Source organism: Anoplophora glabripennis, unplaced genomic scaffold, assembly GCF_000390285.2.
Source record: "Anoplophora glabripennis isolate ALB-LARVAE unplaced genomic scaffold, Agla_2.0 scaffold434, whole genome shotgun sequence".
Taxonomy (NCBI): Eukaryota; Metazoa; Arthropoda; class Insecta; order Coleoptera; family Cerambycidae; genus Anoplophora; species Anoplophora glabripennis.
Window position 1 is genome coordinate 274104 of NW_019416535.1, and position 22813 is coordinate 296916.

Genomic DNA, 22813 nt, shown 5'->3' on the forward strand with positions numbered 1-22813 from the left:
TTGAGAAATTGATTTCATATCATTTTAGGTTAAACCTCAATTAAAATAAAATGAATGATAACTGTACATAAAAATATAAAGAAAGTACAGATTTCGTGATTATTAAAAATATCTAGGCTATACCATTAAGCATATTTTTTAAATGAAAACTATTAACTTAATTTAATACACAATATCTAGAAAAATATTGGCTATAAAATCTCTATTTCAAAGCTAATCATAAAAATTTCTTTCCTTATGTTTACTATCAAAACTAATTCCCTTCCGTCACTTCCTTCTTTAGAAAATGTAGGTATCTAGGTCTTCCCAACATCCTTATAAAGCCAAGATGGACTTCAAATCCACGGCAGAAACACTCTGTTTGCCCAAGAATATGCACGACTCGAGCATCTAAAATTGCGCCTATACATTACCAAACAATTGAATTTGAAAGGACACATTTCTATTATTATCTATATTTTTCTATATCCACACATATATCAGTTGATTGAAATTCTAAAGATAATTTTTAATGCACCGATTATAAAAAAATCGAAAAGATGAGTCCAGTTCTGTCTCTTACATATCTTTAATTTATGGTTACAGTTTTTGATATGTGCATTATATTTTTCAAAAGTAATAATATTTAGTGACCCTTGTGTTTTTGATATTATTTAGGCGAAACTACTTCATTTACTGTTTATTGTTTTCCACTTTCTAATTAATATAATTTTTTCAATACATTGCCTCCAGCGGATATCAATTACACATTCATGAAGCAACATCTTAAGCAGCCACCAACTGATTTCTCCGGCTTTTTTCATTGATACCACGGTATTTAGCAACCCACTGGCCCGCTTTCAATACATGAAACACTTTCTAACTCGATCCCTACCAAAACGGACTTCATCATGAACCTGCTGCTCGGTTTACCTTGACTTAGCGTCTCTCTCTCAAGTCCATTGCCATGCCTTGTTCAGCATTTCCTCATACTAAGGAACCAGTCTTACATATCGAGGTCACTAGGTAACGTGCATTCGTTGAACTTTGTGAGATCTCGAGAAGGAAACGAGATGATGAGTTGTAATCAGGAGAAATTGGAAATTTTGGAATGTAGGACATTGTTCAATGCCATTAAATGGCGGATGCAGTAACGAGTTTTTATTTGTTGTTTGGTTTCACATAATTAATTAACACTGACTTTCATAAATTAAATAAATAGAAATTATATTAATAAATACAAAATACTTTTTTATAATTGTTAAGTTTCCTATTTAGAACATCGTTATTTTCCATTTCTAATATTCATGAAGTGACCTGAGAGCTTTGTAGATTATTTAAATAATTGTAGTAGAATAGTTACGAACAAAAGAAATATGTTATAAAATGAGTGTAAATAATTAAGAAATTAAGTAAATAGGTAGTATCAAAGATAATCAAAACTATTAAATAGAGAGATCAAGATGTATCTATGTGAGTAGGTAAATATCATAGTTTAAGTTAAGAATAGCTAAATATACATATATACATTCAACATAATCTTAGAGTTATTCGGTGGGAGAATTATTTTTTAAATATCTCAACTGCTCCCTCGAATTACTTCGGAAAGTTTTTAATAAATAACATTTAAATATTAAACAAAAAGATAGGGAGGAAGACGGAGATCAGGTATAACTAACCTTATAAAGTTATTCAAAAAACTGAATAAATAAAATATTAAACACAGGTAATGACTTAAACTTTTGGAAATTTAACTAGACTTGATTACTTCCCAAGCCCGGTAGGCCATATCCGTTGCTTCCCTCTTTTTCCTGTAATCATGGTGGCCATGACCAGCATGTATGACTGTATGCCCTCCGTCGTCGTGATCAGAATGGACCAGTTTCTTCAGCCCTATTATTATAGACAGCATAAGGGCCAAAGCTGACACCATGAGGGCTTTCATAGCCAGGAGGCCGACACCACCTATTCCAAGGGCGGCCATCATTTTTCCCATCATCAGACCCATAAGCATGATGCCGCTTCCGCCATCTCCACCTTTGCCGCCTTTGCCGCCTCCCCCTCCCCCACCACCTCTTGGTGAACCTAGAATGAAATAGAAGTTAGTAGATATTTATTTTTTTAAAACAAGAAAACAAATACATATCATAACTTTACAGTTATTTTTTAAATTCATATTTTGCCATAACTTTTTTTGTGTTAAATGAGCTGTTTCCTGGAAAATGTTATTGTTGATTAGGAGCAGGAGGATCTTTCTGTAAGATTTTTTAAAAATATTTTTTGAAAAAAAAAGAGACGCAAATAAAATAGTTATGATCAATAATTGTCATCATCATAACATTGTCTAATCGACAAGAGCCATGTAAGAGGGGCTATACATTACAATTGACAATTATTTGCGAAGGTGCAGTTTATTACTACCAAAGTCTACCAAATCTGAAAACTGTTATTTAACGGAAAAAGAGTCATAACAAAATATTAGTTAAAACGTTTTAGGGCTATATTTGAATAGGAACTATAATTGTAAATCCTAAGCCCACTACAATACTATTTTAGGTGACAGTTCATCAAAATAGTATTAGTAATTTCATCATCTGAAATGTAATAACACATTGTTTTATATCCCTTGGCTTGACTTGGTGCAATTTTTATTATTAATTTGTTAAAGATAAATTGTGCAAAGAAAAAAGGAAATTTATCAAATTAAGATAAAAAATCGCTAATATAATTTTTCAAAAATTAGCGTCTAAAAAAATCATAATTGGCTTACGATGCGCAATTTTAAGAAAATTGTAATTTCCAAATATTCGTGTTCGTAGATTCTGTTTGAATGAAAAAATATTTAAACTATACACCTATAAATTGGGACACCATGTATACACCTTTCGCTGATGAGAATCAAAGCGGCATCTTTCAATAACCATCTGAATTAATAAAGTCAGTTGTACCTGCTTTCACCGCTAGATGTCAGTAGCTATTCTTAAACTAGGATTAGCAGGATTTTATGAAAGTAGTTTCAGACAGCAACATTCTCCTGACTTCTTTCAAATAAGACTAAATAAATTTATCAGAAAAATAATATTTAATAGTTTGTAAGTAGTAACTTGTTTCTGATTGAAATTAAAGTATTGCCAACATTTACTTTGATATTTGAAAGGTAAGAAATATATAAAATTGTAGAGATTTATATAATTCACATAACAATTCAAAAATTGAATAGATGTCTAAAATCTTTCTCTCCATACAGAATGATAAAGAATAAATTCTAAATATTGTAAGGAGCTAGATAATCGATTTAAGATATAAATTTAGGGGAGCTTTTTATATAAATTTTTAACATTGGAAATATTTAGGGAAACAAATGTTCGGTTGCGACTATTGGGGCAAGGATGGTCCGATCGGAGAGATTTTGGTGTCACTGTGTAAGTTGGACTTTTTGGAGTTGATCCGGACAATCCATGATTACGAGAAAAAAAGGAAAAATTTGTAGCAATGAGTAAACATGTCTATAAAAAAATTAGTTCGATGTAAGTATTACAAAAAAAAATAAATTTTATATGAAACTTAACTTTTTGATTATTTGCAAAGCATTGAAAATGTTACAATTTCTGACATACAGAGGCGTATTTTTAGAGATGAACCTACTGTTATTGTGATAGTACTTCGCAACATGTATAAATAAATCAAATAAAATATTATATTCATGGCTTTCTTTAACTATTTTCTGCAACTCAAACCTTTTTTATTAATCTACAAACATACAACTCAAGTTTAGACAAGCCTGTATAATTCTAGCTTGTAGGTTATTAGATTTTATTTTACTTTTTTCAAGAAAAATGAACAAAAAAATTAAATACACCAAAATTATTAAAAAAATAAAGTTTTTAATAAAAATTTTAAAGGGTTCCACCTCTGAAAGATAAATACATACTTAAAAAAATATTATTTTGAGGACGTTAATATTATTATGATAAATTGCATATCCTGTACTAAGAGGCTTTCAGCAAAATAGGTAAATTTGTGCTTTCATTAACTTAATTAACAATGTGTAAATTTGTGTAAAAAAAACATTTAATTAAAAAAATATTCCTTATAAATAATTTTTTTCAGTTCGTACCAAAAGATTCTTTATGTTCTCTTACTTCTTTTTTGCTGCATATTAATTGTAAGTATAATTTCCATGATAATTGGAAAATATAAGGGTTAGTGACGAGAGAAATGTATAAAAAATTATTTAAAAATTTAAATTTGTAATAAATTAAAAAAATATAGTTATATTTTTTCTTAAAATTATTAAAAAATGTAGCCTCAAGTTCTAAAAATCAACTTTGTTCTAACAGGTTACATATTATATGTATTGATTATGCAGGCAACATAGTTAATTATTACTATTAATGTTATAAAAAAAGAGTTTATTGATAGAAATAAATTAATTTTCCAGAAAATAGTTTTGTATCCGTAAGTAGGTACCTACCTGCTGCTAATTACCCTACCAGTGTATAAAAAAATCACTCCTTTATTTGTAAATATGTACTACTTTTGGACAAATACTGGAATGTTTTAATATTTAAAGAGCATTTAATATTATATGTATGAAAAAACATATCTAGTGGATTTGAGAATGAATCTAAATTTTCGATTTTGGTAACTAATCCCTATCTACTTTTGTCTTCCTAATGGTGTACCCAGAAAAAGGTTTGATGGGTGAAATGACTAGTTTTCTATAAATTCTAAAGATGTTTTTTATATACGTATCTGGCAAAACAGTGACATGTCTTTAAAAAAAGGTACTAACTTTTCTAATTTTTCATAAAAGGATTGAAAATTTGGAGTGTTCATCGGGTGCGCCACTGTCTGACGTTTTGTAATAATAATATTTAGAATGATATATAAAATATAGAAAATATAAAAAAAAAAAAAAATTTTTCTTTAACTTACTAACAAAAGTTGTATTTATCTAAGGGGAGGTAGAGTTGAGTAAATGAGACCTATATCGAGTCTGTTTTAGGTGAGTATAAATCGATAATAAAAGAAAAAAAATGACTAGAATATGTATGTAAATACGATTTATTATAATATAGAAAATTGTTCCTGTGTGAGGAATATATTGGTTTAAAATTCGCAAAAATCTAATACTGGTTAAATATCTCTAACGTGAAGTTTCTCCTACACATATAGGATTTTTCACTTTGCGTGAACGAAACTAACCGTAGGTAATACTCAAAGAAATGTAAGATTTTCCTTTATGAACGCTTTCCGCGAGATCATATATTTTTTATATTATATTTGTTTTGGATAAGTCGATTTAATTGTGTTACGATATATACAACTGCATATTTTGATGCTGTTTTAATAATTTTTATGCCACAAGGGTGTATATGTAGATCGATGGAGACCTTACCAAAAATTTTTAAACTGGCTGTGCATAACAAAAATATTACAAAAAAATATGATAACGGAAATTAATCAATACGGTCCACACAGAAACGGTACGAGAGAGGACCATGGTTTATTATGAATAAACTCCATCTTCTTTGAGTACTATCTGCGATTAAAGTTTGGTTTACCCGATCTGGAACACTCATATAGAAATATGGATACCTGAAAATTATTAGCTGTTATATGGTGATACGTCCATACGTTTCTGGAAAACTACCAATGAGATCAACTTGGAAGCGAAGGTTATTTTGTAATATTACATTTAATGGCATTTAAGATTTGTTGATAAATTAAAAAAAAAGTAGGTAAACAAAAAAGTTTAGATAAATTTTTAGTCAATAAGTGCAATTCGTGTCTTTTAGATATTTGATGATTTTATTCAAAAGTTGAAAAAACCGCGTACTTTTTAAAAGTATGGCATATATTAATAAAGAAAATAATTATACTGACTTTTCGAAAATTGACAAAAGTGAATAATAAGAAAAGTTATTGGTATGCCTGTAGTAGCAGTAAAAAAAAAACAATTAGAACTTGAAAAATTTCAGTAAACGTATTTATAGACGCGTTTAAGTTGAGGTACGTATACTGTAATTTAAGTTTAATTTTTGATGAGTACCAAAAAAATTGTTGTTAACATTAATTAATGTAGATAAGTCAAAATTTTTTAGGACAAAATAAGTAAAAATAATGAAAAAAGCGGGGTAATTCGTTTTGCAAATGTAAAATTTTCTTTTACATTCATATTTGATACACACGTGTCACTTAGCTCAGTGACATTATATGGCACACTCTGTATTTTGTTTTTAAATAATATACATATAAAGAAACAATTGTTAATCAATAAATAATTAACATACAGAGCTTCATATTTTATACCACTCGCGAAAATTCAAAGATTCCAAAAAGACTCACTCTCGTCTTTGCCCTCCACTTCGTCCATGGCCGTTTTGAACGCCCTACCGAAGCCCTCGCCGGGCATCAACTCCTGCAGACGTATCCTGACCTCGTGATTTTTCAGATAATTTTCCAGTGTTCCCAACGTGGAGGTGTCGTCTGTGTTGGCCCTAGCGTCATTTTCACTGCGTGTGCTAATCAAATGCACTCCCTCCCCCAACTTCAAATCGTTCGGTTGCGTGTCGAGGAACTGCCGAAAAACTTTCGAGATAATTTCTAATCCATGAGGGTTGTCCGCCCGAGCGAGTGACAAAAAAATTAGAGCACTAGTTAACACTAAGAACCTCATCTTCCTCCAGTGACACGGCACGGTGTGTCTAGATTATGTTTTGGTCGGTTCTTATATGAAATAGGAAGAGAGGAAAAAAAAAGGATGCTACTTTTTAAACTTTTCATTATCCGATATTTAGTGGAGCATAAAAGTGTTTTAAGAAATAAATACAAATGAATAATTAGAAATAGAATTAGATCGCCTAGTGAGATGAATTGACCTGGTTATAGATCGAATTCCACAACGCAAGGCAATACAAGATCTAATATCGAATATCTCAAGGAAGGTAAATGCTCACATTTTTTTTTAAGGCATGAAATCTGGAACGAGTTACGGTCAACAGAACAGGACGGAGATAGTTGCTTTACTTTTAGAGACTATTTTTTACCATGTGAACGCCTAACGAGCCTCGCAAACAGGATTTAAAGTAGGAAAATTACAATGGACGAAGACTAACTGTTACTTTAATTCATTAGGTAGAAAATAATTGAGATAACTATAAGACGCATCATTGTGCTCATGAATAATCGTCTTACCTTGTAATAAAAGTATTACATACTTAAGTATATTTTACTGCAAAACAGTTATTATTCATAATATTCATAAGAAAAATATCTGCTTTAAGAAACGATGCATTAAATATAATCAGTACCCTCATTTACAATAGATACTATATAACATCTGTTATCCAAAAATGAATGGGCTTGACCTAGAAATTTCGACTCAATTCAATGCAGCTAACGAGAAAAAGTACGGCCCAATCTGTTCCCGACCTGGTGTGATTGTACGATTAATTACATTCTTTCATAAAATGTCTTAATTCTGTGACCGTGGTAGGAGTAGGATATAAAAAGAGCTACGTCGATCAGTAGATCATTTCATAAAAAAGATTTTAACAAAGAAGTCCGTTCAAAATTGTTTAATGAAAGTCGTAATACCAATTCTATAGAATGAAAGTAACTTTAAGTAGAAGGCATTGTTCTTTCATCTGTAAGTTGAACGAGTCGCAAGGCTTTTTACGTTATGAAGTAAATTGGTGTGACCAATGAACCATAACAATTAACATCATGTTGATTGTTGACTAAATAGAATACTTTCACTTTTACGCGGTGTTTATTGCCCTTGAGACGGAGGCTTTCTTATTGTTTATCTGCAAATATGTTTACTATTATTCTTGTTTAAATATTATGGTTTATTTCATTTTTCCTTAGTTTCAGCGCACTAAAAAGTAAAAAATATTATTATTATGTTGCTAGTAAGGAAAAGTTACCTAAAGACAGAAATGTAAAAATTTCCAACCTACAATGTCAAGCAACATAACCCTTAAATTTATATAATACCGATTTTAGATAGATCTGGTCTTGTTTACGGTGTCACTCGCAATGATTGTAACAAGAGATATATAGGCCAAACTAGCCGTAAACTTCGGGACCGTATTTCTGCTCAACAAAGTGATATAAGATAAGTAATAAGAATTCTTGTATGCTTACGCAACATGTTTTGAAACTTTTGGCAGTACCTGATTTTCTGAAAATTGTTGTTATGACTTTCAGGTTCCTTGGGATTCTGTTCTTCCACTATTTATAACCTTAACAACCATGTGCTCCCTTGATATTAAAATTAACATAGATAGGTTATGAGTGAGCTCTTTTAAACCCATAAAATTGTATTCTCGTTAGTTTCAATATGGAAATTTAAATCAATTTGTAACAGTTTTACCTATTAATAATAATTTATTTTTTACTATAAGACGTTTATAGACGTTTCTATTCACATATAACTTTGTGGAATGTAACCTCAACATTTACAAGTAATTTTTTTTAAATGTGTTTTCTCAAAGTTTTCATTATAATGTAACCATTATAGAATAAAGTGATAAAAGGCTTGAACTGAATAAAGAGTCCTCTTTAAATGGGCCTTTAAATCGCAATTTTGACCAACTTGCCTGAATTTTTTATATAAGTTAGTTTGAGGTATATAATAACAATAAGTGACTAATTTTTTTTTCAATTCCCGGCCAGGGGTACAAAAAAATGAAATAAAGGGGTTTTTCAAGATAACTGAAAATGGGTAAGAGCTAGAAAAAAGAGATTCTTATAAAAGTTGTAGAGCATAGAATTCTACGTAAAAATAGTCCATTGACATTTCTTTTACTATTGAAATTAACAGAGTTAGGGAGACTAGAAGTTAAGGGACGATTTCAGAAATTTAGAAAATCATAAGCAGAAAAATGAATGAATTTTATATATTTCTTTCAATCTACTCTAAAAAATGTAAACTATCTTTTCAGATAAATAAATATATTTTTTAATTTTTAATAAAAAAGTTACAACAATTTCACAAAGCGAACGTGATTCTTATCTTTGTCGTAAAACAAAATTTCGAAAGCAACTTTTCATCATTTTAAATAATCGATCGAATGGCATAGAAAAAAATTGTTTTAGTGTTAAATCAAAAAATCAACGATCAAAAAATTGAAATTGAAAGCTCGGCTGTTTAGTTTGTTTTTATGTTGAAACTTGGTTAAAAAACAATTTACTTTTTCAAGTTATAGACTACAGTAATTTTGTTTCTTTTCGAATGTAATATTCTACTTGTCTTTTATTAATTTATGCTTAATGACCAGTTAATCAACCCATAATCAACGAATGAAAAATGTCGGCCTGATTTAACATTTCAAAAACTGTTTATAGGATTCTTCAAGAGTAATTGCTTTAATCCTTTTATATCCAAAAAGTACATGCTATATCAGTATAAAATTATCCGTTATGATAAAAAAAAATATTACCTGTATTATTTATTTGTGGTGTCTTCAGTCACTTTTTTTTTTTGCATACCTAGGTACTTCTGCTGCACCGAAAAGAAAAAAATAAATCACTAGTCATTGTGTTGATTTTATAAATTTAGTGTTGTCAAGTATTTCACACTGAGAAAGTAGATAATTCTTGACGACACAATAGTTATAGTTTTTCCAATTTCAATTGAAGAATCAAGAGGTTGGCAGTATATATCAGGTTCGGTCGCTGACGCAGCAACTCGGCATCGAAATATTTGAAAAATTTGTTCCCATATTTATTTAGCCATACCCATATACAAGTCTGGTCGCCCAGTTGAAGAATGAGCGCGTGGGCAAACGCGGCACAAACACAGCCGCACTGGGCGACCTGGCAATAAATTCAGTTGTCAACAAATGTCCTAGCGGTGCAGTGCACGATGCGAAATTTGATGTGATTCAGGTAATTTTAATTTCTTATAGACACTTTCTATTAATCATTCATATTACAATTGCGAAAGGGAGAAATAAGAGGGATATTTTGTTTACAAATATTATTACAATATGGCATTTTGGAGACATTTTGAATCGGAACAAAATGAAATTTACCATCAACATAATTGTTTAAGGACATAAATAATAAAAATATGTTGTTGGTCAAATGAACATATAGGTACCTATTAGAAATTTTCTACACATTATATACAAATAAATTTTTTACCTTTAGCAGAAAACTTTATTTGGGGACGCCTATGAAACTCATTAAATTTTATTGCTAGGCGTTTTTATAGATGTTCAACTGAGTCGGAAAGACTATACTATAATACATTATACAGTTTACGTTTCGAAAAACTTGTTAAATTGACTTAAAAGTCAAATGTGAGGTTCCTTTTATGCTCATTAATTTTTAGTTAAATAACAGACAAATAACACCTTTGTTGAAAAAGTACTTTTTACTATTGTTTTGATATCAAATCAGATTTCTCTGTTTCTCCCAAAAGAGCTTTCAGTGCCATTTTTTAGTTTTGTCACCAAAAAGAGAAAAAAGACCAGGTCATTCCATTTTTGTTTATATTTTTTCTTGTTAGTCTATATACACGTTTTAAATGGTTTTGTCTTCATATTGGCTGCATGCTGTAAGATGCTATCTGTCCTTTCTGTAATGCTATTATGTACCAAGTTGAAATAATCAACTAAAATTATTTAAGAAGTTAATTAAAGATTCTGTTCACCATCTTGGAATTCCGCTCTATGGAGAGGATAGTAATTGATAATCACGACGTATATACTCTATCTAAACTGTACTAATGAAATATCAAATTTAATAATTTCAAACACTCAAGAAATTACTTCTAATGCCTGTTTATTTCTAGCTATGTTTCACCACAAAAAATAGAACAGATAATTCAGCCACAAGATTGCTTTTTCAAATGCAGTAATTTTAATCTTACTTATTTGTAAATTGCTTAAATTTTCGGAAAACGGATAATATTTGCTTTTTTCCATTTAGGTTTCTTGGTTTGTACGTATATTGTATATTTATCAACGGGAAATAAAATATTAACAAAAGTACTTTAGTAGAAGTAAAATAAAGCTTACTATTAATAAATATTTTCAATGAGAAGGGCATTTTCGGCTTTTGTGTTTTTGTGATAAAAATTTATTTAATTAATGCAGGATGTTGTTATGATATGCTTTTTGGATTAGTTAACATAGCAGTGCATGAATTGAAATAGAATTATCATAAAAGTATATATTCATAGTAAACACTTTCCTTATCTTTTAATAGAACTAGGAAAATATTCAAGGCATAATCTCACTGCATATCGAACTGGTTTTCTCACTTACATATCCTGCAGCAATAATATTAATGTTTATTATAGTGCTTCACAATGTAAATATATCCAAGTATGATAATAGCCTCGTTCCTAGTGCATTAGAATCAGTTTACAACAGTTAGATGTAATCCCATTTGCTTCCAAACAATGAATTTTGGAGAGCTAATTTCAACAAGGGATTGATTTTTTGGACTGGAAGAGGTATTACGTCATTATAAAAGAAATAATCTTTCGTTATCACATTTACTAAATTCGGATTGAAAAGATACTTTCACACAATTACATATAAATATATAGGTTGCAGGGTCCCTATAGACAAAAAATTTTTATCATTTGGGATCCGACACTAGCGTACGGCAGCTTTTCGTCAGAAAGCATAAGGGTCGTGGATTGTAATAACTTTTTTTATATCATTAAGGTAAACTGTATTGGGCGCCACGTAACTTAACAGAAAATATGTTGATTAGTCTCGATTTTGCCAAGTTACGAAATTCAAAATCATGAAACAAAGATATGATAAAAAACAAAGTAATGGTAGAGTGAATGAGATAAAAAATAGAAGTAGATAAAATTTAAGCATTTCAAAATGCTACGAGGTACCTATACTTAATAAAATAAATTAATACATTATCTGTAAATTATACTTGAAGAAATGAATAAGATAAGATATTATCGCCAATATATGTAGGTCAATCTTCTGTCGTAGCCCCACGTTGGGCGCCATAATGCGGGTTTTGCTCGGTCTGACTAGCTTGCGGTGGTGCTGACCTACCATCATCTCCTCCTAGTATGTTTAGAGGGTCGTAAACACTCATAACGGGTCTGGATGGAGCTTTTCTATCTGGGTCCGTTTTCATCTGCGGTGCTGGGATGTTAGTCGCTTGCTCCTTAGAGGAAGACACAAAGATGCTCGCTCTTCCTCCATTGTGAGTTCTAGTTGTGCTTCGGGTTGATGTTCTACGCTCTAATTTGTTTTTATTTGATCTAAGACGCACTTTGGACACTTGCACCATATTGTAATAAAAATTTGTATTGTTATAAATGTTTCGTGTAACGGATTTTCAGCTGAACCCAGTATATCACTGGCGGGTGTTTTACCCTACTGTTTTACCCTATTTGGGTGGTTCTGCATGCACAAGCCTGGTATCTATGCTCCGGTTAATAAACTGTGGAAACCTGGGTTGGTGTTCGTACACTGACTCGGTGGAATCCACTAGGCGGTGTAATGGTCCGGTTTAGTTCCAGAAATTTTGGAACCGGGAAAACTGCATCCTCGGCGAAAATGGCCGTCTCTGAGGAGTTGAAGGTCTAAAACTGATGTGGGTTAATGCCGACCCTAAAGTCATTTAGAGGAATCAATTTGAAGTCCTTTGGATATTGTTATTTTTGCTACTCGGCGACCTCGGGGAGAGAGTGGCATACGTTGTCGTCGTCATCCGACGAAATGGAGGGTAATTGGCTGTAATCGTCTCAGCTGGGTGGCTTGGTGGGTGAATTTTAGAAACATTGGAGAAACTTTTAGAAACATCAATGGAGAAACTTTTAGAAACATCAATGAATTTCCCTGTTTCCCTCTTCGAGGTTGGAGGAACGCAGCGCTCGGTCCAGCGCATCGTCGTATATGTCTCTGGAATGTCTGCTGAGCCTCGTGAGAAATCTTAGAAAGATCTGTGAAAAGTTGAGGGCCTCTTTTGTAGAATTCCTGCTATTTCCAACATAGGCGAATTTTGAAGTGCATATTACGACAATATGCATTTAAAATTTTAATTTCGGATAAGTATTTAAAGGAAGTAGGTATAGTAAAATCAATAGACATTCGTTGCAATATTGATCGTGTCCTACATTTGTGTTGCAGCCATTTTACTTAATTATTAATTATTGTTTGCTCTTGTTGCTGTTCAGTATAATCTCCTTATTAAACGGAAAGTTAGTGGGTATGTTACATCTTTGCCTGAAGCTACGAGGTTAGACGAGGAGGAAATGCGAAGTGGTTGGAAGATATGGAGTTAACAAACTGCAGTTTATCTACGCAAACGTTGCCATTTTCCGCGACAAAACTTGTAGTATGAAGTATGAATTGACAGCTAAGCAGTACGTGTTTTATCTTTATTTTTATAAATCTATGACGAAATGAAAAACACGAGTTTCACTGTTTTTCTTTTCTTTATTTGTTATAATAATGTTAATTTGATATTTGGTTATCATCTTCTGAGGAAAAACCATAAAACCATCTTTTATGACGAAGACACTGTACACTTATTTCCTCTTTATTTGATTTAATAACAAACAAATAGACAGAAAAATGGAAACTAATTAGTTCCAATACTTAAATGTTTTTGATAGCAAAAAAAATTAAGATAGAGAATCATTCCATCAAATATTCACATACGTTACCTAGATATGTTTTCAATCCATGGGCAGGTCATTAGCATTATTTTATTAGATGTAAAATATTAGACAAAAATGTAAATTTTCGAAAAAATTATTATACGGGGTGGTTCATAATATATGCGCATGACTTCAGGATGTGATAGCTCGTCCAAAAATTTGAAAAAAAGTTCGTATTAACTTACCCTCTAACATGCACAATTTTCGAGATACAGAGTGTTGAAATTGTAAAAAAAATTTCGTTTTTTGCGAATATCTCCGGAACCGTTTATCGTACAGAAAACAGCTTTTGTAAGCATTTACTGCTCATAATAAGCTATGTTCTGTGCGAGAAAATTTTTTTTTCAAAGTCATAATTGGTGAAGATTTTGAAGGGCAAGTGGGTGTTTTTCTCCCCAACTTCTACGCCACTGGAAAAAGTACGGTTTTGAGACGCCCATTTGAACCGCCAATGTTTTCTACACAAAAACAGTACTCTTGGTCATAAGCTCTAAAGTTGACCGTTTTCGAGAAAAATCTACTTTTATGTTGAAAAACATGGTCAATTTTTTGAAATAAAATTTTTTTACTAATTAAACAAAATTTATTTAATCGTTAGAACAAGTAACAAAACCAAACGTTAACTTCATAGTTGCAAAATTTAAAAAAAAAAAAATCGTACACAGTTAAATTAAATGTTGGAAATGTCCTCCGTTAGCTTCAATGCACGCAGCAATTCTTCGACGCATTGACTGTCTAACACGCAAGAAAATTTCCGGAGTGTTCCGAATTATGTCGCAAGATGCAACAATGCGTTCTCTTAATTGATCAACATTTTCAACTGGAGTAGCGTAGACTAGGGTTTTGAGATGGCCCCAAAAGAAAAAATCTAAACAATTAAGTTCGGGAGATCGCGGGGGCCAAGGGTGGGGACCTCCTCGACCGATCCAACGGTCTTGGTATTCGTCGTCCAAGTATTGGCGAGCAACCAAACTAAAGTGGGCCGGAGCTCCATCATGCATAAAGTACATGTTTTGTCTTACTTGAAGCGGTACATCTTCCAGCAGTTCCGGCAGTACTTCTTCTAGAAATTGTCGATAATCTGCACCGTTTAATCTGTTCGGTAAAAAATGTGGGCCTATCAAATGATCACCGACGATGCCAGCCCAAACATTCACGGAAAATTGTTGCTGATGATTGCCTTCTGCAATTTCATGTGGATTTTCTTCAGCCCATATGTGGTTATTGTGAAAATTGAAAATACCATCTCTCGAGAAAGATGCTTCATCGGTAAACATAACTTCGGCTCCAAACTGAGGATTTTGAGCTATTTTGTCTTGCATCCATCTACAAAAAGCCAATCTTGGCGGAAAATCTCTTGGCAATAAGGCTTGTACTCTTTGGATATGGTAGGGATACAAAAGTTGTCTTTTCAAAATTCTCCAAACCGTCGAGTGAGGTATGTTTAAGTTGTGAGCAATTTTTCTGGTACTTGTGATCGGATTTTCTTCAATTTCGTTGAGGACAGCCTCTTCTACTTGGGCATTTGCAGCTTCCATAGGCCGCCCATTATCAGCAGTATTCTTTTTAAAACTTCCATTTTCCCATAGTCGTTGGTGAATGCGTTGAAACAAGTTATGATGTGGTACTTGGCGATCACGATGTCTTTCTTGATACAACCGCCTTGCTTCTGCCGAATTACCGCTCGCCATTCCGTAAAGGTAATGCATTTCGCACATTTCAGCGTTTGTGTAATTCATTTTTACTTTTGTAATACAAATTGACTTTTCGCAGGTACAAACTAATTGTTATTTTGACAGGAGGTAGCTTTCGTTTTAAAATTTAAAGCCTACTTGATAAAAAAAATTATAATACATTTAGTAAAATAAAAATTTTATTTCAAAAAATTGACCATGTTTTTCAACATAAAAGTAGATTTTTCTCGAAAACGGTCAACTTTAGAGCTTATGACCAAGAGTACTTTTTTTGTGTAGAAAACATTGGCGGTTCAAATGGGCGTCTCAAAACCGTACTTTTTCCAGTGGCGTAGAAGTTGGGGAGAAAAACACCCACTTCCCCTTCAAAATCTTCACCAATTATGACTTTGAAAAAAATTTTTTCTCGCACAGAACATAGCTTATTATGAGTAGTAAATGCTTACAAAAGCTGTTTTCTGTACGATAAACGGTTCCGGAGATATTCGCAAAAAACTAAATTTTTTTTACAATTTCAACACCCTGTATCACGAAAATTGTGCATTTTAGAGGGTAAGCTAATACAAACTTTTTTTCAAATTTTTGGACGAGCTATCGCATCCTGAAGTCCTGCGCATATATTATGAAACACCCTGTATAACAGTGGTTTCTTTTAATGATTTAAGTTTAAGTTCTATTAGGTGATAGCATACAAAAATATAACATTTAACATAATGCATATAATAGAACATGAAATTCTATACAGGGTGTTTCAATTAAAACTTTCCACCTGGAAAATATCGACATTAAAAAAAACACAAAAATTTTCATTTCAAGGGGGACACGTGATGGCGTAAGTTTTGGAGTCTTAGGCAGGGGCGTAAAATATCTTTAAACTTTAAATGGCACCCTATGTAGAGGGACACCTCATTTTAAAGCTTTTTCAATTCTGGCTCACGACGACATACGACTTTTTAAATTTTCGTTTGGATATGACAAAATTATCACTTAAAGAATAAGACAAAATATCAATGAAATGAAAGAATGTTATTCTATTAAATGTTCAAATTGGTTTTCCTCCGCTTCCATGCAATAATAAAATGTTTGCTCCACTTCCGAACGAACATTTCGAAGCATTTCGGGCGTTATCTGATGACATTCTTCAACAATTCGCCGACGAAGCATAAATTTTCGACTTTAATTGTCCCCATAGAAAAAAGTTTAAGGGCGCTAGATCTGGCGATCTGGGAGGCCACTCAATTGAACGCCTGCGTCCTATCCAGTGATTTGGAAAGTTCTGATTAAGAAAATCACACACAGCTAGGGCAAAATGTGGTCGAGCACCATCCCGCCGAAACCACACATCCTCTTCTGGCAATGCGCTGTCATTTTCCACAATCATCGGGTAGATATTCGTTTCCAGTAGATTTAGATACATGTTTCTATCCAGATTTCCCGGTAGGAAGAAAGGCCCTATGACACCGCCTCCCAGAATTCCCGCCCAAACATTCAATTTCCTGCGTATAAGTTTCAAGAAAAATGCGTGGATTTTCATCAGTCCAGTAGCGGCAATTATGGCGGTTGACTCGACTATCCAGTTGGAACATACATTCATCGGAAAAACAGATTGAGTACAAAAAATGTGGACTCCTTTGAATACTCATTTCTTTACAGAACTGCAAGCAGCGATCAGGATCGTCTTCATTAATTTTTTGTACCAAATTAATTTTGTATGGGTAATACTTATCAATTTTTAAGATTCGGCGGCAACTAGGTACAGAAATTCTTGAAGTACTTGTTCATGTTGATGCTTTCTGTTTGCAACCGATCCAGTTTCCGAACATTTATTCAGGATTTCCACTTTTTCTGCAATTATATAAACCATTTTGGTTTATATAATTGGAATTTATATAATTGAATTGGAATTCAATCGATTTTATGATGAGAAAATATTGTTTCGTTTAAAGTAAGACAGGTAAAAAAGTAGAACTGATAGTGTATGAAGTTTTTGTATTATTGACAGATAAACAAAACATCAAAACATTTTTTTGTAGAGAAATTGTTGAAGAACGTCATCAGATAACGTCCGACATGTTTCGAAATGTTCGTTCGGAAGTGGAGCAAAGATTTTATTATTGGATGGCTTCCATGGGAAATCAATTTGAACACTTAATAAAATAACATTATTTCATTCATTTTTATTTTGTCTTATTCTTTAAGTGATTATTTTATTGTCATATTCAAACCAACATTTAAAAAGTCATATAACGTCGTGAACAGAATCGATAAAGCTTTAAAATGAGGTGTCACTCAACATAAGGTGCCTTTTAAAGTTGAAGGGTATTCTACGCGCCTGCCTAAGGGGTAGCTTCAAAGACACCTAAACTTACGTCATCACGTGTCCCTCTTGAAAAGAAAATCAACGTGTCTCAGGTTTTTTTGTTTCTTTTTTATATTTTCCAGGTGGGACGTTTTAACTGAATCACCCTGCATACAAGGTGTCCCGAAATTCATGCAACAAAATTTGGTCATAGATTCTTAACACAAATTTAGGGGACCGGTATTTTTTCTTTTTGCCAACTTGCCCCCTCTTTCGGAGTTACAGCCCCCTGAAATCTGCCCCTAAGAAGTATTTTTTGTATCTCAAAACCATGTTGTACGAGAATCACTAAATTTAGTACACAGGGATTTTATGACCTGTGGAATCTCACAGTGCTACGATTTTTGGCGAGAAACCGCCTTAAGACACTTTTTCTTTGGAACCAAAAAATTTTTAATTTTTTTTAAAATTATTAATTAGCTAGAAAGCCATTGAATTTAGAAACTTTTTTGTCTCTTGATATTTGTTTCATAAAACGCAATATTTTTGAGGAAAATGGCGAATCAAGAATTCGATCACATTTTGACATTTTTCTCGATAACATTGCGTTCTGCAAAAAAAGTGTAAGGAGACAAAAAGTTTCTAAATTTAATGGCTTTCTAATGGACTTATAATTTTTAAGAAATTTAAATATGCGGCCAAATTTTTTTGGCTCCAAAGACAAGGGGGCCCACGAAAAATTGTCTTAAGGGGGTTTCCCGCAAAAAAAACGTAGCACCATAAGATTCCACATGTCATAAAACCCCTGTGTACCAAATTTAGTGATTCTCGTACAACAGGGTTCTGAGATATAAAAAAAGATTATTCTTAGGGGCGGACTTCAGGGGGCTGTAACTCCGAAAGAAGGGGCCACTTGGCAAAAATAAAAAATACGGGTCCCCTAAATTTATCTTAAGAATCTGTGACCAAATTTTGTTACATGAATTTTGGGACACCCTGTATAAACATTAAAGCTATAAAAACTAATATTTTATGTGAACAATTGTTTAATATGGAAATAAAAATAGGTGTGTAAAATACGTCATAAAATACGACATGGAAAAAATTGGGCATTCACTCTAATCAATGGTAGAAATAAAGGTATTAGTATCTATTATCATTTTTGTAACACATATTTTATTTTGAAGAAAAACATTTTCTGATTTCCAACAATAAAAATATCAATTTTATTACCTAATACCAATTTTGGAAAGTGGAAAGTTAATCCTGCATTGTTACAAATGACGATACTTTGCTGATTGATAAATTGTATGTATTTTGTACCTACATATAATAAGAGAAAATAAATTTAAGTCGCTAGAATTGAAAGCGATAATTACAATTATTATTAAAAAATGTTATATTTAGAAAATGTAGTTTGAGTAAAAAAATGTCGGTGATCCATATAACTATAAACTTGTATCAGTCAAACTTCAAACGTTTGAAGGTGTGAAAATTTATTATTATTATAGAACCATTTCAACTATTCCGCACTCAGTATGGATTTCGTAAAAATTTATAAATAGTAGTAGCACTTAATTATTTGACACCATTTATAAATCAGAGCCACAGAGGTCTAGGTTTTATATGAGATATTATTGCATTTAACTGAGAGATGTATGAATGGAATCTACAAATTACTGTTGCCAACGGCTCATGCGGCCAGTTTGGTAGTTGGGACATGTCAAATTAATTAGCAACTTTTCGAAGTCATCCAATTAATTTTTTATACAGGTTGTTTATAAATAAGTGTGAAATATTTTGGGAGGTGGTTGCCGAAGTTATTTTGTGAAAAAAAGTTCATGTAAACATTTGCTTCGTTTCCGAGATACAGAGTTTCTAAATTTAAATTTAAATTTATTTTTATTAATTATTTCAGTTTTAAAGATATTGACTCGAAATTTGAAAAACGCTGTAGAGGGATAAATGTGCATTTTTTGAGGTGATTCGAATATTTCTACTTGCACCAGTGGCCTTCGTGAGAACGCCACTTTATTAAAAAAATGATACGCCACTGAATTTTTCCAGATGATATTTTTTTAGAAGTCCGCCATCAATTCTGAATGAAATTGGTCACTTTATTTTTTTTCGTAGGATGCACCGTTGTTGAGGAAAAAAAATAAAACATATTTTATTGCAAGTTGTGTATTTTTAATTTCTATAGATACATTATCTAGTAGGTTACTGTCAATATTTCTAAATAAAATACAACCAACAAATTCCGAGTCAATAATATCTTTAAAACTCTGAAATAATTAATAAAAATAAATAAAAGTTAAAATTTAAACAATCTGTATTTCGGAAACGAAGCATATTTCGAACTACGTTTATATGAACTTTTATTCACAAAATAATTTCGGCAAGCACCTCTTAAAATATGTCGCACTTATTTACAAACACCCTGTACAAGCACTTCAGAAAAGTTGCTGTTTTTATTGCAATACCCTGCTCATATTACTTTGCAGCCATTATCAGCAGAACTGACTCAGACCACTAGGTATAAATAGGAAATAATAGATTTTCGGACCCAAGTATTGTGGAGGCTTTTGGTCAGCAATACAAAACCAACAAGTTATCACAATTTCAGCCAATTTGACCAAGCCCACATTTTCATAAAAATCGTGGGGAGTCCTTTATTAAAACAAAAATTAAAAAAATCATTGAATAGCTGAATATTTTAATGACTATTTATTGATTTTGACAATATAAATCAATAATTTTTCTATATTATTTTACCAGCAGCTACTGTAATCCATTTTTACATTTTTTAATATGTTATATCATTTCTAATGTTTATTTTGGTTATCCTATTTTTATCTTTCATATAATTTAGCTATGCCTTCTCTTGTTTTCGAGGTGTGTAAACATTTTGTGTATATAACTTGAAAAAATTTAATTAAAAACAATAGGTAGGTATTTATTTTGATTCATTGCATACGGTATATTTGTCCCTAGAACATTTCAAATAAAATCAGAAAAATGTAGTTGTTTTCATTTTGTAAACTAAAAACATAAATAAATTAATTTAAATCAGTAGTAGAATATGGAACAAGACTTTTAAATGACTTAGGCAACTGTAAATATTCTGTTAGATAACAGGAATTGATTTCCTGCTAAATTTTGCGAAATCACGATACCGCTTTAAATCAGGACATAAATTAAAAGTAAAAAATATATAGACTTCGTAATAACATTATAAAATCTTTAACGATAACTTGTTTCGACAAACACCCAATTAGTTCTTTAACAATCCGGCAACATTAATAAGCCCTAACAGTATCTTTTCCTGTTCTCCAGCAAATGAACGGATACACGAGATTTCGAGATTGCCGTGTAGACACGTTCCAGCAGTTACAAACGATGTTGTGAAGTGTAACAAGAACCGGAATAAGGATTTCACATTTTCTATAGAAATTTTCCGGATGTGGTTGCGCTGAATAGATCATATTTGTGCCTGCTGCCATATACACAGATGTTTTGATTTCTAATCCAAGACGAATCGTATGATGAATTCACTGTTTGCAAGCATCATGTTGTGGTTTATGATTTTACACGATTATATGCCAGTGTATAATGTTAAATGAAAATCAGAAACATTTATTTTAAGGTTCTATCGAATTTGTAAAGTTCGTTTGCAATATTAGAAAATTACAATTATTTGTCTTAAATTTTGCGTTTTATTTTGTAAAATATGTTTTATAGGTATAGTGATGTAAGCGTCACTCAAGGGTTTGTCTCCTGTAGTTGTTAATTCTCTTGGTAACAAAAAATAGTCATCGATGCACTGATCGTCACGTTCACTTGATTTAAATAACGAAAATAATATAATACATTTTAATATTGTCATACCAAAGTAGTTTTTAAGAGAATTAACAACTACTGCAATCAAATCCTTCGAAGTGACGCTTGCATCACAGGCGGGAATATGTATTTAATAATAATAATACAGAAAATAAAATCCGGAAAGTGTTCCACAAATCGATTTTTTTTATTTCATCGTTAACTTATATAAATGTTTTTACTGAATATAAATGGTCAAAGACAACAAGTATTTTGCTATTATGCAAAACAAACTTTAAGATTGAAAAAAACAATCGGAATAGTTGGTTAATAATAATTTAGATATTTAGTAAGGACAATATTAGTACAAGTAGTTTTAAATATATGGTATTTTTAATTAATCATCGCGATTTACTTCTATAATAAAATATACAGGGTGTTCCACCTAAGAGGGATTCTTCTGTAACTCTGTAACCGTAAAATTTATAAAAAATAGTTTTAATAAAAGTTGTCTGGAATTATGTGGCCATATAAAGAAAATATTTTTAGCTTTACAGGGTGTTCCATTTCGCGTGGGCGCTACATAACTACGTAATTTAAATGGAATAGCGTGTATATTATTGCGTTTTAGAATTCTTTGGTTAATATTAGATAGAGTTTATTAAATGTACTTGGTATTTAAAACTTACCGTTTTCGAGATAATCAGTTGTTTTTGAAAAAAATCACGATTTCAGCTCTCTAAATGAGCGTCTAAACCGTAAGAGTTAAAAACCTTCAGTTTTCACAGTTCGTTTTACTATATCTTGTCATTTGTGAGCAAAACGTGTACGTTATTTAGACTCGGAAATACTGAGACCTACATTTAATAATCTTACGAGTTGAAAAACTTTTTTTTAAATGGAATGACCCATGTTTATTGTCATGGATGAATGCAAAATTGAATGCTCTTTCGACTGATATAAGGTGTCAGTGGGCACTTGAGATGTTAAATCAATATGATGATTTTTTTAAACGGGTCAGTTCTCCGATGAGGCTACTTTTCATTAAAAATAGTTTCGTTAATAGTCATAATTATTATGACACAGTAAATCCTCACCAATTCCGGACAATTCATAGCCAACGATGGTCTTCGAACGTGTGGGGAGCAATTTTGGGAAGCTATGTCATTGGGCCATTCTTTTTTGACCAGCATCTAACTGGAGCAGTTTATATAAACTTTTTAACAAAGACTCTAGGTTTTTTAAGCGACATTCCTTTAGCTACACTTCCAAGAATATGGATGCAACACGATGGTGCTCCACCTCACAATACCGGCTGCGGTTCGTCAGTTTTTACACGAAACTATTCCCAACAGATGG

General features: G+C 31.8%; 1 protein-coding gene across 1 annotated transcript; it reads right to left on the reverse strand.

Moving 5' to 3' along the window:
• Nucleotides 1-1160: 1160 nt before the first annotated feature.
• Nucleotides 1161-6661, reverse strand: LOC108910467. Its single transcript, XM_018715066.2, has 2 exons — nt 6331-6661; nt 1161-2064 (listed from the first exon to the last, which is right to left on the reverse strand). The coding sequence occupies exons 1-2, from the start codon at nt 6659-6661 to the stop codon at nt 1730-1732; spliced, it is 666 nt and encodes a 221-aa protein (XP_018570582.1). The 3' UTR covers nt 1161-1729.
• Nucleotides 6662-22813: the final 16152 nt, after the last annotated feature.